The following is a 16,234-nucleotide window of genomic DNA, read 5'->3' as shown; positions in this document are numbered from 1 at the left end:
ATCCAGTAGCATGAAATGGTTACGTTTATTTTGTGAAAATCCTAATGCACGTTACATGCATAGTGCAGTAATAATACGTATAATGACGTTATAACAATATTGCAACATTGTAACAATAAGGCAACAATATGGCCACTTGACCAAACTTGTTGGTGACTGCTGCTGTGTTGCCTGTTGAATGCATAGACATTAAAACCAGGTTGAATGTAACCTAGAACTAGCTCCACCCTCGATTATTCAGGCTTATTACGTGTGAGGACTAGTCCTGTTACGAGTATGAAGCATCTGGAGTAGGACTTTCTCCCTCCTACCAATTCATGAAGAAAAATAAGACATTGTTCTTTGCCTTTTACGCATGAATTTACAGACTACAAGCGCATGCTTTACAACTTTTCGACGAGATTCTACAGCCCCATTGCAAAGAACTAAAACTAAAGAGGTTGGTGATGAATACAAAGTGATACGGTGATCCCATGGCTCGCTCGCATGACTAATTAATATCAGTACTGTTTTTTGTTATAAACTATGGCATTTAGAGCGAGAGCCTTGTACGACTTTAGTTCCGAAAATCCAGGAGAGATATCGATTACTGAGAACGAAGTTGTTACTTTGTACAGCGAACAAGATATCGAAGGATGGCTAGAGGGAGCTAACAGCAGAGGGGAGACGGGTCTTTTTCCAGCCTCATATGTGGAGATTCTAAAAAATGAATCATCTGACATATCGTCCAACAACAATGTCATGTCGGCAGATCATGATCAACCCCACTCCCCATCAAGTGGATATGATTCATCATACCATTTCCAGTCCCACTCTCGTGCTGAGAACATGAACGTTCCTAACCCCACCCACTCTGCTTATCCTGTGCAAACTCCACAGCACCACAGTTACCAGACCAGTCAAGGTAGTGATGATGACTGGGATGATGACTGGGATGACAGCTCGACTGTGGCGGATGAATCTGGAACGATACATGACAATGATGGAACTAGTTCCACAGCATACACGGTCACTACCACGTTGCCTGAGAGACGCTGCAGTGCCCAAGCCAAAAGTTCAGCCACAGTGGGAAAAAACCTCAACAGGTTCTCAACCTTTGTGAAATCAGGCGGAGAGGCTTTTGTGTTGGGCGAGGCGGCTGCCTTCGTCAAGGACGGGGACAATATCTGTGTTGTCATGGGCCAATATGGGCCAGAGTGGCAAGAAGACCCATACCCATTCACCTGCTCCATCGATGACCCCACCAAACAGACTAAATTCAAAGGCATGAAGAGTTACATGTCATACAGACTGACTCCCTCCCATACCCAGAGCCAGGTGAATAGAAGGTACAAGCACTTTGATTGGCTCTATGCCCGCCTAGTCGAACGATTCCCTGTCATATCAGTCCCCCATCTGCCTGAGAAACAGGCCACGGGGCGCTTCGAACAGGACTTTGTCTCCAAACGCAGAAAAGGTTTAATATGGTGGATGAACCACATGACGAGCCATCCTGTCCTGGCCAGGTGTGATGTCTTCCAGCATTTCCTCACCTGCCCCAGCACAGACGAGAAGACGTGGAAGACAGGCAAGAGAAAGGCAGAGAAGGATGAGTTGACTGGAGCTAACTTCTTCCTGACCATCTCCACCCCGGCCGTTCCACTGGACCTACAGGAGGTAGAGAGCAAAATAGACAGTTTCAAAGCCTTCACCAAGAAGATGGATGAGAACTGTCTGGTAGTCAACGCTACCATCAACGAGTTTGCCAGGAAGCAGATCACCGGCTTTAAGAAAGAGTATCAGAAAGTGGGCCAGTCCTTCAAACTGCTTGGTCAAGCCTTTGAGATGGACCAACAGGCCTATTCTGTAGGGCTGAACCGTGCCATAGCATTCACAGGAGAGGCCTACGAGGCTATAGGAGACTACTTTGCTGAGCAGCCCAGACAGGATTTGGACCCCATATCGGACCTGCTGGACCTGTACAAGGGACACCTGGCCAACTACCCTGATATCATACATGTTCAGAAAGGTACGGTATGGTGTCACAACTGTCTCTGGTCTCTGCCATAGAAATAGAGTTTATAGACTGGTCAAAGCCCCTCTGACCATGGCCATTTGGCTGCACCCTCATTAGTATTTAATTTCTTTGGTCACTAACCTCAGGGTTCATGTCATGCAGATGTTATGTTAATGATGAACAAAAAATGAAGGTTGCCTTGGCTTTCCATGAAATCCCTTGCATCAAAATCCTTTGTGTTTTGAATGTTACTTCAGTTCGTGTAACATGATGCACACATGTTTTGTATTATGTTAAACTTTTGTGCTCGCTGGCAAAAGTTTGCTGTTACAGTTTTTGCTGTTGAGTAATGCACTCGAACATGACTGGAAGGGTATGATATTTCATTCGCTGTCCTTGCACAAATTTTGTCTCACACCCACTCGAGAGTGAGATCAGAGGTTGGGACTTTGGCACATAAACCTCTGACATCTGCCAAATGCTGAAGTAACCATTTGAATAGAACTCAGCCAAAGGAGCCTACAATCACATTGCAGGGCTCAAAGATACTGCAGATAGGCCTAGTCTTCGAGGAAGGAAACATGGCTCAACAGAACTCTCTCATTCTCATTTGACCAAGTAACACAACATTCTCTGATTTGTCACTTTGATTTATCACACAGTAGGTACATAAATATGGGGCACTGTTTGTTACATGCTATGCAGTCCAAGTTCAATTGAGACATTGAAGGTTAGGTTATCCTACATCTGAATAGAATGAGGAGGAGGATATTCCGGGGCCCCTTGTCCGGCGTTGCCCTGGGAATGTTGGAATGCAGAATGGAAGCAGCCTCAGGATTAAATTATTTTCCTCTCCAAGGGTGGGGATCTGGGGAGCTGCTCCACAGTATTGCCTGGAGAAACTTCTTACCACTGGCACTGGTTCTGTAATCACATGCGAGCTCTGAAAAGAACAAAGTCCAAGTTAATTTCATATCATTAGTATATTTATTAATCCAAGTTTGTGTGGGTGTGTGCGTGTGTGACGTGTGTTGTATTTATATTCCCTAGATAAGGGTGTATTCTAATGGCTGTAGTGAAGGTTATTCAGTAAAGCAGCGGCGAAGTCTTATCTTCCATTTACACATTCAGAGCTCAAGTATGTGTACTTCACAGTAACACTTTTGTGGTTCATGTCTCATTACAACTTGTAAAACTATTGCTGTTCTTAGCTATTCACTTAGAAAAAGGTTGTTCAGTGTTTGTGGCCTTGGAGAACCTCTTAGCCTGAATACTCCACAGAGCAATAAGCTGTAAATCAGACCGACTGCTTTGAGTTAGACAATTTTAACTCTGTGTGAGTGGGACCACAGAGCATTGGCTTCAGTCTACTACTCTATGGCCAGAGAGTAAATGGTACGAATCCATGGTCAACTCCTTTTTCTGCGTCATGTTAAAACTTTTCAAAAAGGCAGATTTAGGATTCAACTAGAGTTTGCACGACTAAAGATAGCCTTTTTCCTTTTCACCACTAATAGGAATACTTTTGATACCCTTCTCTCAAACCCTTTCCATGACCCCTTTCCCACCCATCTTTTTCCCCTCTCCCTCTCCTCCACCTCTCTCCTCAGGTGCCCTAACCAAAGTGAAGGAGTGCCAGAAACAGGAAGGGGAGGGATCAACCATCAACGAGCGTTGTAACATCATTTCCTGCGCCACGCTGGCTGAGATCCAGCACTTCCACCGCACGCGCGTACGTGATTTCAAGAGCCAGATGCAACACCACCTCCAGCAGCAGATCGGCTTCTTCCAGAAGATCACTGGGAAGTTAGAGGAGGCACTGCAGAAATACGAAGAAGATATAATATAAGGCCCCGAAAAAAGGAGGGTGGATACAGAGAGCAGGGGGGAGGGGGGGGGGGGGGCTTAGAGAGGGAGAGAAAGAACGAGGGATAGAGATGATAAATAAAGTGCCCGGAAGAGAGAGGGCACTTGAATGACTTGTTCAGTTTTCCATGACAAGATTATTCATCCATTCTACAGTCGGAAGTGAGTGGATCTTTGCAGGTAATGCAGTGACAGATGGGAAATGGGGGAGAAAGATACTGAAGATACTCCTTCATTGACAGTGTTGTTGTCCACAAAACTTGATAATTTAGTCTAGCATGACAGGATATGTTAAATCATCACATACAATAAGTGTTACTTCAGAAATTAGTAGAATGTCTTCAATAAGGAAACTGTATAGAATTGCAATCAAGACATGTTTAACCTGTTGCATTGAATCCCCCTCATTTGCCTTTTTCTCTGAACAAATATAACATAATTTCAGTCTCTTGGCAAATATGAGTAACATGTCTCTTTTTGTGTGTGTGTGTGTGTGAGATCATAGAGAGGCCAACCAAGGGGGGATTGGTATTTCAATATCCTGTTGTAGTTTCTGAACCTCATTATTTGAGACCTCCCAGAGAGCTCTGTGCCAGGAACAAGCTTGCAGATTCTAGAACACTGGAGGAGAACAGAACGCCTGATTTTCCGTTCCTTCTTATTGTTCCCAACGGAGAGGGAGGAGGGAGGCACAAAGAACTCAGCCAGAATAATACTGTAAATTATGTCTCTGTGGGATTCCCTGATGTCGAAGGACAATTTTGAAATGAAATCCTTCCTCCTACACACGGACTGTATGTGAATTTGACGATTGAAGGACCATTGATTGGTATCCTCCCAAAACACAGTTGTTGGATGATAGCCATAAGTCTAATGTATGTAAGTTATTTTACAAGGTTGACTGGGGTAGCACACATCGCCTAATACATGTAGAAGGGACCTTTATCACAGTATATTCACTTGATCACACAAAGTCATTTTTCTCATGTTTGCCCGGTCTACATTCAGTGGACAGCATGGCTGCAATTCGGGTAGTATTACCAGGCCCACTGTTATTGATATAGGACACCATCTCTTGTCCTATCCCCATAGGTCAAGTTATTCCTCCTCCACTGCGTTCATTATTTAGACTAGATTCCTTTTCCACTAGCTCTGGGTCAAGCTACATTTGAAACACTTTAAGGGATGTAAATGGTTTGTTGTTGTTGTTAACACACAGCTATATTGCTGAACTGGGTTTTCTGTATTTGATCACCCAGGTCCAGTGCTTGACTTGGGATGGAAGAAGTGCAGGATCTGTCTTTTTCCAAGTCGGTTCATTAGACTATGTTCACCGAAATTCACAAATGCTATGCTATAGAGACCTCTGATAATTTTAAGGGTTCATACACATTTTCCATGACTCTCTCTCTGGCCCACTCGCACTGCAACACACAGACGCACTGAAGGGTCATTCCGATGATGGCTGATATGTCGATTTTTAAGTGATTGATAATATTTAAGTGTGCTTTCATGAATTACATTAACAAAAATTATGAAATAAATGTCCATGCCTTTTCATGACTTTACAAACCCTCATTCGACAACTTGAAACAGCGCATCATGTGCATTCAGGCTGGCCCATTTTCAATCTGCACAATCTCGAATTGACAGCCTACTGTCACGCACAGATTCACACACTAGTGGCAAATAAACATGAACAAAGTGGAATCAGTAAATGAATGCCAAATAGCCATTGCTATTCAATGCAGATCCCACCTTCATTCCGCTTTAATCAAAATGTTTTATTTTCTCTGTGTGTGAATCTGGGCAGGTGATAGGCTACTTTGTTTTATAGAGGTGCTGGGACGGCGCTATTCAAGTTTGTCCTCATGGAAGTTCACATTCACAAACATTATCTGCGTGGGTTAAGTTAGTCAGGAAAAGCATAGGCCAAACAGCTTTTGGTCATACTCACTCACTCTCTCTCAGAGCAAAGTTCAAAGCACAGTACAACCAGCTGATTCAGTCATTACTCATTCCTACACAGACTGGCTGCTCCTCTCTCTCAGAAGGACTGCATGTTTGGGATCGACTACATTTCAGTCCGTCTGTGCAACGCACCAGATCTTCACAACTGGAAGGGTGTTATTATTATAGCAGTCTTCGGAACTGTGCAGCCAAACTGCAATGGCATCAATGTCAAACACACTGTCTCTCTATACAGTTGGAATGATTTCCGCTACCATCACACCCCTGTCTAATTATTAATGAGAGCCGAACTTGCTGTTTATTTGATGTCCACAGACCACAATCATTGAAGACTGTTTTGTGGCGGCACCTTTTTGAAGTTACTGTTCATGCTCACAAAGAAGCATGAGTCCATTCATTACCAAGAACAAAAGAGGCCATTTTATTTCCACTGGCAGGGGCCCTCTCTCTGGAAACAGACTAAGCCTGTTAGAACTTGATTTAAAACATATTTCTAACTGTCCAAAAATGGGCCTGATGTCCTTTCTGATAGTAATCAGAAGCATATTACAATGTTTGAGAATGTTACTTTTGAATCATTCTTAAATCTTGTTGAGTTCTCCTTTAACAGAGTGTGTGTATGTGAAATCATACCCTCCCCCCTTGTGTGTACCTCACTCTTCCCCAGTCAACCCCACGTCGCCCCTATGAACTGGTCTGGTGGAAAAGTGTAGCACTTAATGGAAGGATATAAAGAAACAAAAGCTGTACTACAGTCTTTAAGGAAACTAAAAAGGTCAGTCCAGACAAACATAGGCTACTCATTTAAGATGTTTAAAGGTCTGCAATATTGGGCTGGCACAAGTTACAAAAAAACGACACGCAAAGGATAAAACATCAATACAACCTACACTACATGACCAAAGGTATGTGGACACCTGCTCGTCGACCATCTCATTCCAAAATCATGGGAATTAATATGGAGTTGGTCCCCCCTTTGCTGCTATAACAGCCTCCACTCTTCTGGGAAGGCTTTGCTGCGGGGACTTGCTTCCATTCAGCCACAAGAGCATTAGTGAGGTCGGGCACAGATGTTGGGCGATTAGGCCTGGCTCGCAGTCGGCGGTCCAATTCATACCAAAGGTGTTCGATGGGGTTGAGGTCAGGGCTCTGTGCAGGCCAGTCAAGTTCTTCCACACCGATCTCGACAAACCATTTCTGTATGGACCTCGCTCACTACCGGTGCATGGGGGCATTGTCATGCTGAAACAGGAAAGGGCCTCCCCCAAAGTTGGAAGCACATAAACGTCTAGAATGTCATTGTATGCTGTAGCGTTAAGATTTCCCTTCACTGGAACTATGAACCATGAAAAACCATTTTTCCTCCTCCACCAAACATTACAGTTGACACTATGCATTGGGGCAGGTAACGTTTTCCTGGCATCCGCCAAACCCAGATTAGTCTATCGGACTGCCAGATGGTGAAACGTGATTCATCACCCCAGAGAACGCGTTTCCACTGCTCCATAGTCCAATGGCGATGAGCTTTACACCACTCCAGCCGACACTTGGCATTGCACATGGTGATCTTAGGTTTGTGTGCGGCTGCTCGGCCATGGAAACAAACAGTTATTGTGCTGACATTGCTTCCAGAGGCAGTTTGGAACTCGGTAGTGAGTGTTGCAACCGAGGACAGACGATTTTTACGCACTTCAGCACTCTAGTGTATGGCCTAACACTTCATTGCTCCTAGATGTATCCACTTCACAATAACAGCACTTGCACTTACAGTTGACCGGGGCAGCTCTAGCAGGGCAGAAATTTGACGAACTGACCGGTTGGAAAGGTGGCATCTTATGACGGTGCCACATTGAAAGTCACTGAGCTCTTCAGTAAGGCCATTCTATTGCCAATGTTTGTCTATGGAGATTGCATGGCTGTTTGCTCGATTTTATACACCTGTCAGCAACGAGTGTGGCTGAAATAGACAAATCCACTCATGTGAAGGGGTGTCCACAAACTTTTGTATAAATAGTGTATAAGGCCTTCCGTATATAATGTATAGGATATCTGTGTATTTTGCAATACATGCAGAACTTATGAAATGACAATGAGATTAATGCAACCTTTTTGTATATTTTACCCCCTTTTTGTGGTATCCAATTGGTAGTTACAGTCTTGTCCCATCGCTACAACTCCCGTGTCCGTACGGCGAAGGTCGAGAGTCGAAGGTTGTGCGTCCTAGAGTCGTGTGTCCTCCAAAACACAACCCAACCCAACCTAGCCGCACTGCTTCTTGACACAGTGCCCGCTCAACCCGGAAGCCAGCCGCACCAATGTGCCGGAGGAAAAACCTGGCGACTGAGTCAGCGGACTGGCTCCCGGGTTGGGCGAGTCGATAGTGCGCGAAGGGACAAGGACATCCCTGCCGGACAAACCCTCCCCTACCCTGGACGGCGCTGGGCCATTTGCCACCCCATGGGTCTCCCGGTCGCGGTCGGCTGCGACAGAGCCTGGAATCAAACCAGGATCTCTAGTGGCACAGCTAGCACTGCGATGCAGTGCCTTAGACAAGTGTGCCACTCGGGAGGCCCATGGGGTGGCGCACTTTCATTAGAATTATGAGGGGGGGGGGGGGTATACAGAAGATAGCCCTATTTGGTTAAAAAAACAAGTCCATATTATGGCAAGAACAGCTCAAATAAGAAAAGAGAAATGACAGTCCATCATTACTTTAAGACATGAAGGTCAGTCAATCTGGAAAATTTCAAAAACATTGAAAGTTTCTTGAGCCCAAATAAATGCTTCACAGAGTTCAAGTAACAGACACATCTCAACATCAACTGTTCAGAGGAGACTGTGTGAATCAGGCCTTCATGGTCGAATTGCTGCGAAGAAACCACTACTAAAGGACACCAATAAGAAGAAGAGACCTGCTTGGGCCAAGAAACACGAGTGATGGACATTAGACCGTGGAAATTTGTCCTTTGGTCTGGAGTCCAAATTTGAGATTTTTGGTTCCAACCGCAGTGTCTTTGTGAGACGCGGTGTGTGTGAATGGATGATCTCTGCATGTGTATTTCTCACCGTAAAGCATGGAGGAGGAGGTGTTATGGTGTGGGGGTGCTTTGCTGGTGACACTGTCTGTGATTTATTTAGAATTCAAGGCACACTTAACCAGCATGGCTACCACAGCATTCTGCAGCAATATGCCATCTCATCTGGTTTGGGCTTAGTGGGACTATCATTTGTTTTTCAACAGGACAATGACCCAACACACCTCCAGGCAGTGTAAGGGCTATTTTACCAAGAAGGAAAGTGATGGAGTGCTGCATCAGATGACCTGGTATCCACAATCCCCCGACCTCAACCCAATTGAGATGGTTTGGGATGAGTCGGACGGCAGAGTGAAGGAAAAGCAGCCAACAAGTGCTCAGCATATGTGGGAACTCCTTCAAGACTGTTGGAAAAGCATTCCAGGTGATGCTGGTTGAGAGAATGCCAAGATTGTGCAAAGCTGTCATCAAGGCAAAGGGTGGCTATTTGAAGAATATATTTTGATCTGTTTAACACTTTTTTGGTTACTACATGATTCCATATGTATTATTTCATAGTTTTGATGTCTTCACTATTATTCTACAATGTAAAAAATAGTGAAAATAAAGAAAAACCCTTGAATGAGTAGGTGTGTCCAAACTTTTGACTGGTACTGTATATATGGCTCTTGCTACCACTATTCCTGTGGTGTGGTATTCTAACCACTGACAGGTTGAATTGATTAAGCTTTGTTTCTTGACTGCTACATATGTAATGTAATCAAATCTATGTTAACTACATACTGCAAACTGCAACACAGGTTTTAGTTTTGCTGTTAATTATGTGAATATGATGATCAAAAACATTGTTGCTTTTACATAAAACAGATTACAAACAGGTACTGTAAATACAGAAAGAAACAGTGTAGGCTAGTTGCCTGAAAATAGAGACAGATTTTTTAAAGTCTGCATTTACCCAGTGGTATTAGACATAATGAAACATATTGGCTCAACACTAATTGGTCAAAAAGGTATAAAATAGTGAGCTGCCATAAGTAAAACATTGTAACAAAGGGCGAATAGTAGAACCAATTAAAAACTTTCCATATAAGAAATGGCACCCATTCACACAAAATGAGTCATTGATGCAGGCTCAACAATAACACCTGGGGAACAAGAGTCCTAAGAGTTTGGTTAGCTTTCAAACCAGCAGTCAGCAGCAACATTGAAAAAGATCTAAATGTGGAATGTGTCAGTAGTCAATAGTCACATTGGGTACAAGTTGAGGTTAAACCTCTGTTTCAGCTGTATGGGATCAATCAAACCCAGTACTGATTGTCTCTCAGAGTAGGTGTGGGGGTTTGACAGTACTCAATAGTTACTCAAAAGTATAAAGTTTAGTTAGTATCTCTTTTTCAAGGTATGGGAATGGGTTGGAGATCAATTAGACCCAGTACTAGTTGTCTCTCAGAGTGGTTGGAGTTCGACAGTGCTGGGCCTGGACCATATCAGGAACAACGTCCACCGCCCAGAGCAGAAGACAAGGGTCACATGGAACCGGCGTTCCTCTTCGCAGCTCATTGAGAACCGGGCTACTGGGGCAACTATTAGGGCCCAGCAGTGGGGTGACCACCACGGAGGGGACTCCGATGCTCCTCTCAGGCCAGCCCAGGTCGGGGCTCCCCTCTGGGCCTCCAGCTGCAGCTGTCAGCTCTTGGATGAGTCCCCTGGATAAGGCCTTCTTCTCCCTGTGGTGCCTCAGCACCAGGATCAATACCACCAGGATGACGATGAGCAGCAAGCAGGCCAGGAAGGGCAGGATGAGCAGCAGGGGGTCGGAGGCCGGCCGGGGCAGGGACTCTACCCAGACTGGGGTGTTCCTGTGGGGGCCGTGTTTCCCATGGGTGGTCTTGGGGACAGTGGGGATGATGGGGTGACCTCCGAGGGTCTGGTTTCCTTTGAACTGTTTCTGCAGGGTCTTTTTGTTGTGGGTCTTGTAGTTCGTGGTGTGAGGGTGGGTAGCAGAGTGTATTGTAGTCCCTGTGTCGCCTGTGGTTTGATTGTGCCCAGGTGACCTGGTCGTGAGGTTTATACTCTTGTCATATGGCACGATGGTGAACAGAAACTTTCCCACAACTGGCTGGACATTATCCGCCCACAGAAGGAACTTGAAAGAGTCATTGAGCATGGACACATGGACCTCTGTTGTGTGGTGGTCGGCAAAATTTCCCAATTGGGACAGTAAAGATCTTGATTGATTGGCAGTGTTGTTGCTGTGTCCCAGGGCCTCCACAAGGCCACCCTGCCCTGGACCACGTCCCGGAAGGTAAAGCTCTCCACAGAGTGATTGGATCCATCCGAGAGGTCAAAGGTCACCTTAGCCAACTTGCCATGTTTGGGAGGTGACAGGATGTGGAAGACGGGTTCGCTGCCGCTGAGCGTGGCAAGCTCCGTGGTTGAAGAGCTTGTAGAGAGGTCGATGGAACCCGTCGGTCATGCTGAAGTAGAACACCCCTAAAGATGGCTCCCCGTCCTGGACGAAATGGACCCTGCCTTCGTTGATGTCCGCCTGGGAGAAGGCAGAGACTGTCTCGTTCAGGTGCTCTGCCAGAGCCAGGTAGCCATTGTTGGGTTTGCTGATCACCTAAATCAAATCACAACAAATGTACAATTTATTTCAAGTGCATTTCACAGACATGTCGCAACACACTTCACAGAAAAAAGGAGGGAGGTATACAATGTTCCCTCATTTTTTTCATCACTGAGCAAATTTCAGGTCTGCTGAGTGGAAACTTAAACATTGTGAAAATTCTGTGCAACTTCCGGCGCGCGTTTACTGTGAACACTGAGGCTGTACACGCTTTAAGTTACAGTTTTAACAGTGGCCAAGTAGGCTACTGTGGCTATTTGATTATAATGTAGGCCTATCAGAGTGGCCTAACATCACTTTGTTTTATGCATCCCATGACATTTTCACATGGAAATAGATTGAAATAGCTATTCTATGATACAGCCTATAGAAGCAGCCATGTGTGGTGTTCAATGTAGGCCTACATTCCATGGGACTTTAAAAAAACACTATGCAGGGCTTGACATTAACCTTTTTATCAATGTCCTACGGAGAAGTAGGTGACTGAAAATGTTGTTGTGTGATGCAAGAAACCACTTTACAAAATAAAATGCATTATTATTCCATACCATTGTTATTACAGAGAATCGTACAAAAAATGTAGGCTATGCTACTCTCTGCCTATTGTCTTCTTAGCTTATTCAAGCCGGTCTCAAAAATACAACACTGCCCCTTTAAGACATAAAAAAGCTATTTACCTGACTCGCTTTTCAAAGATGGCTAGAAATGTACACGTTTTGTGCTCTTGTAGGAAGCAACCATTGCTATCCAGAAATTTGCTATAACCGGGCTAATAACTCCATAACTAACAAAGAATATCAACAAAGGTGCACATGCGGCTACACGTGGATCTGCGCTTTGATCTCAAAACAAGCGCATCTACACTCGACCGCTCAATGCAAAATAATCATCCTCTGATCTGCTCTGCCTAAAATAAAATCACAGCCTAAGTCTTGCATAGTTAGATTTGTTTTGGTATGTTGCATTTAACGGAGCTAATATTATGTTGATTCGATCACAAACATTGATAGTGTAAACTACCGGGGTGAATCTCTAGTAAAGTTCAATCTTGTGCGTCTACACGGGATGGTATTTCTTCTGCGCGCAGTCCTGGGGGAGCTGCGCGACCGCACACGCACAGCTTGAGTTTGAGTTTATTTTTACAGGGACAGTGCACATTAATCAACGTTTCAGTAAAAGTGCCGGTTTTAGCCAGCCGGCTAATTTTCAACCGCAGTCCCTGGGCAGGTTATTAAAAACAATTACAATATGGACAATAACAACATAGAACAAGACATAGCATACAGACATAGCAACATAGGACAAGCAAGACGTAGCATACAGACCGAGCAACATAGAACAAAAAGCAGCAAGACAAAATTCATAAAAGCAACAAAATGTTTCCACACCTCACAAGTTACAGACAACAGACATGGAAAGCGGCAACACACAGCTAGGGACCATGTTCACAGATCTGATTGACCTTTAGCCATGTCTTCAAGCATTTTGTGAAAGTGTGATATGTGGTGCAGTTGTGTGTGTCTGATGGCAGTGTATTCCAGACATGGGAAGCTCTCACAGAAAAAGCAGATTTACTAAAGGTGCTTTTCCTTAGGGGAACTACACAGTCACCTCTCATGGCAGACCTTGTGGATCTGCTGCCATATGTTTGGGTTTTCTGTTTAACAAAAATACTGAGTGGAGGGGGAGCCAAGCCATTTAGGATCTTGAATACAAGACATGCATCGGTGTATTGCACAAGATTTTCCCAACTCAGGAGCTCATGCTTTCTAAGGATGTGACAGTGATGATGGCTATTGGGCTTCCTATCAAGCACTTTGAGAGCCTGTTTGTAGACAGACTGAATAGGTCTTACTGTTGTACAGCAAGCTTGGGCCCAACTAGTCAAGCAGTATGTTAAGTGGGGGAGTATCATAGATTTGAAGTACAGTTTTGCTACCTCTGTAGTCAAACAATTTCGTATAAATCGGAAATTAGCTAGGTTGAATTTGGTTATTTGAATTACCTTTTTCACATGCTTTTTAAAAGAGAGGTTGGAATCAAGTATGATGCCAAGGTACTTAAAATCAGATACCCCCTGGAGCTTCTCCCCTGACACATAGACTTCTGGCTCAGTAGCATCTGTTGCCCTCTTTGTGAAGAACATGCAAACAGTTTTTTTCACATTGAGATGCAAACACGAGTCACTGAGCCACTTTGTAACCTGGACCATTACAGTAGTGAGTTCTTGTGCAGCTTGTTGTTTGCTCTTTGCATGCACATATATCACTGTATCATCTGCATACATTTGAACTTCAGACCCAGTACAGACAGAAGGCATTAGAGGGAACATTGGAGGGAAAACAGAATCACTGTAAAAATTACAATAATAATAAGTTAGGGATAAACAATGAGGGGTTGTGAGTCCTATAGAAATAATGCATGGGTCGGGTAAAGGACGACAGAAAGCATTTTACGGAAAAGAAAGAAGGGTAAATAAAAATGAGTATAGACCTTGTAGTGGATCTCCTCTGGATCCTCCACCTGGAGGTTCTCAGGGCTGAAGACCACCGTGTCCCCCTGCAGCAACCTCAGACTGGGGGCTTTGGTCCAGAGCAGGGGTGGCTGGTCATTGACGGGGGTCACTGTGAGGTCAAAGGACTCTGTCACTATCAGGCTGTGCTCTGAGGGTCGCTGGGGAGGTTGGCCTTTGCGGTTCAGCCACGCATCGAAGGTGAAGAAGTCCTGGATCGTCTCGGAGTCGTCGTGCTGGTATGTGGTGCCGAACTTATCCAGGATGAACTGAGAGAAGTTGGGTTTGGTGCTGGTCAGGTTGCGTACCCCCACGGTGACGACTCCGTGCTGGGGTAGAGAGGTGACTTGGTACCAGACCTCGTAAGAATGTCGCTGGGGTTCCAATAGCTTACCCAGCAGGTTAGAGGCATCCAGCTTCATCTTGTCTATCACAACACAACCACCCCTCAGTCACCACCGCACCTGGTGAGACAGAATAACACACATAAACAAAAAGCTATAATTGAACATCCATCAATATCAGAGTATCAATGCAAATCAGAATTTGTTTTTAACTGTGGAAAAATAAAGGTTACATAGACGGTTACATAAACTAATAAATAAACAATAGTTTAACATGGATTTGGACAATGAATAGTCATGCGATAGAATTCTGCATAGGAGGAATTCTGCTATTAAGAGCTAAATATGGCCTTTTCCCCTACCGGAATTTTCCATTATAACAAACTGAGACTGTCTGTCTCACCGCACAGAATACATAACTCACCAGTGTTAGCAGTGAGGATGGGGTTGCGCTCTGCAGGAGCATGTTCATAGGAGATATGGATGCTGAAGATGTGGGGTTGAAGAAGGACAGGGATATTGTAACTTCAGAATGCAAGGTGCTGTTACAAGTACACTATTCATGCATCTTGTAAATGTTACCTGTAGAAGCACTAGAGTGGCTATCATAGTCACTGTAATCGACGTGACTAAATAGGATGAAGAAAACATACCCATTCCAGGCATAAATACAGTGGTTTCTCTCTCTTAAAGGTCCAATGCAGCTGTTTTTATCTCAATATTAAATCATGTCTGGGTAACAATGAAGTATCTTACTGTGATTTTCTTTTTAATTAAAATTGTCAAAAAGAAACATAAATAGCTTCTTAGCAAAAAACAATTTCTCAAGCAATAATGTTGCAAGGATTGTCTAGGAGTGGTCTGCGTGAGGGGCCTAATTGGAGGAACCTAATGGGAGGGATATGTAACCTGAAAACTAGATGTTATTGGCCAAGAGGTTTGAAACTCTCTTTGTCATTGGTCTATTAACTTATACCGCCTGATGTCGTCAGCCAAGCCAAAACTCCACCCATGCAAAATGAGCTGAAATTTCAGCCAGACTTTTCAAACAGCTCTTACACTTAAAGGGTATTATCATAATTTCCACAATTTCACAGTATTATTCCAACCTCATTGTGTGGAAATGTATAAAACACAGATAAATCACATTTAGACTGCACTGCCCTTTTAACATACAGGCATACCATGTTTTGTGTGAAGGAGGAGATCTCTGAGGTAGAGTTGTCTGTCTGTTTTCTGACCAGTCTCCCCAGCTTTGGAGGACTGGTAACACTGTAAAGGATCGAGTGGTTCCCTCTTATATCACCGTTGTTGTTGGTAACCACCAGAAGGCCATTCTGAGAGATGATTTTCACTGAGCCTGCATAGAAAAAACTGGATAAAACCTATGGAGTGGCTCCGTGAACGGATTCTCTGGATGCCTCTTCCCGATAGACGTACCTTCTGCGCATGTGCGTCTCTGTCTGGTGAAAGGCATCTTGTACAAACGTCTTTGTCTGTTGTAACATTATTAGAATAACATTGCAGTATTACAAACCTAAGCAGAACACAGACAGGCAGTCTAAGTAGCGATTTAATGTTTTTTTTTTTCAGGTGCAGCTATCTAGGCAGCAGTGGAGGCTGGTGGGAGGAGCTATAAGAGGACGGGCAGTCTAAGTAGCGATTTAATGTTATTTTTTTCAGGTGCAGCTATCTAGGCAGCAGTGGAGGCTGATGGGAGGAGCTATAAGAGGACGTTGGAATGGCTGGAATGGCATACATGGAATGGAGTCAAACATGTGGTTTACGTATGTTTTATACCGTTCCATTCATTCCATTCCAGTCATTTCAATGAGCCCACACTCCTAAAGCTCCTCCCACCAGCCTCCTCTGCTAGGCAGG

At 44.3% G+C, this 16,234-nt stretch overlaps 1 protein-coding gene and 1 pseudogene across 2 annotated transcripts in view; one reads left to right on the top strand and one right to left on the bottom strand.

Moving 5' to 3' along the window:
- The first annotated feature begins 270 nt into the window (after window positions 1-270).
- LOC311120785 (sorting nexin-18-like) lies at window positions 271-4,348 on the top strand. The gene is made up of 2 exons (XM_084195360.1): window positions 271-2,008; window positions 3,607-4,348. Exons 1-2 carry the CDS (start codon window positions 526-528, stop codon window positions 3,843-3,845), a joined length of 1,722 nt encoding a protein of 573 aa, XP_084051486.1. The 5' UTR covers window positions 271-525; the 3' UTR covers window positions 3,846-4,348.
- A 5,943-nt stretch (window positions 4,349-10,291) lies between these two features.
- Window positions 10,292-16,234, bottom strand: part of LOC311120784 (chondroitin sulfate proteoglycan 4-like) — a 39,386-nt pseudogene continuing 33,443 nt past the window's right edge. The window contains exons 13-16 of the transcript in view: window positions 15,441-15,713; window positions 14,778-14,878; window positions 13,991-14,473; window positions 10,292-11,491 (exon numbers count right to left, since the gene is read on the bottom strand). The product of the transcript in view is annotated as a chondroitin sulfate proteoglycan 4-like (transcript). The remainder of the gene's footprint in view (window positions 11,492-13,990; window positions 14,474-14,777; window positions 14,879-15,440; window positions 15,714-16,234) is intronic.

The sequence above is a fragment of the Coregonus lavaretus genome (assembly GCF_964263955.1).
Source record: "Coregonus lavaretus genome assembly, contig: HAP1_SCAFFOLD_2363, whole genome shotgun sequence".
NCBI lineage: Eukaryota > Metazoa > Chordata > Actinopteri > Salmoniformes > Salmonidae > Coregonus > Coregonus lavaretus.
The sequence above is the reverse complement of the archived record's forward strand: the minus strand, read 5'-3'. Positions and strand labels throughout refer to the sequence as shown.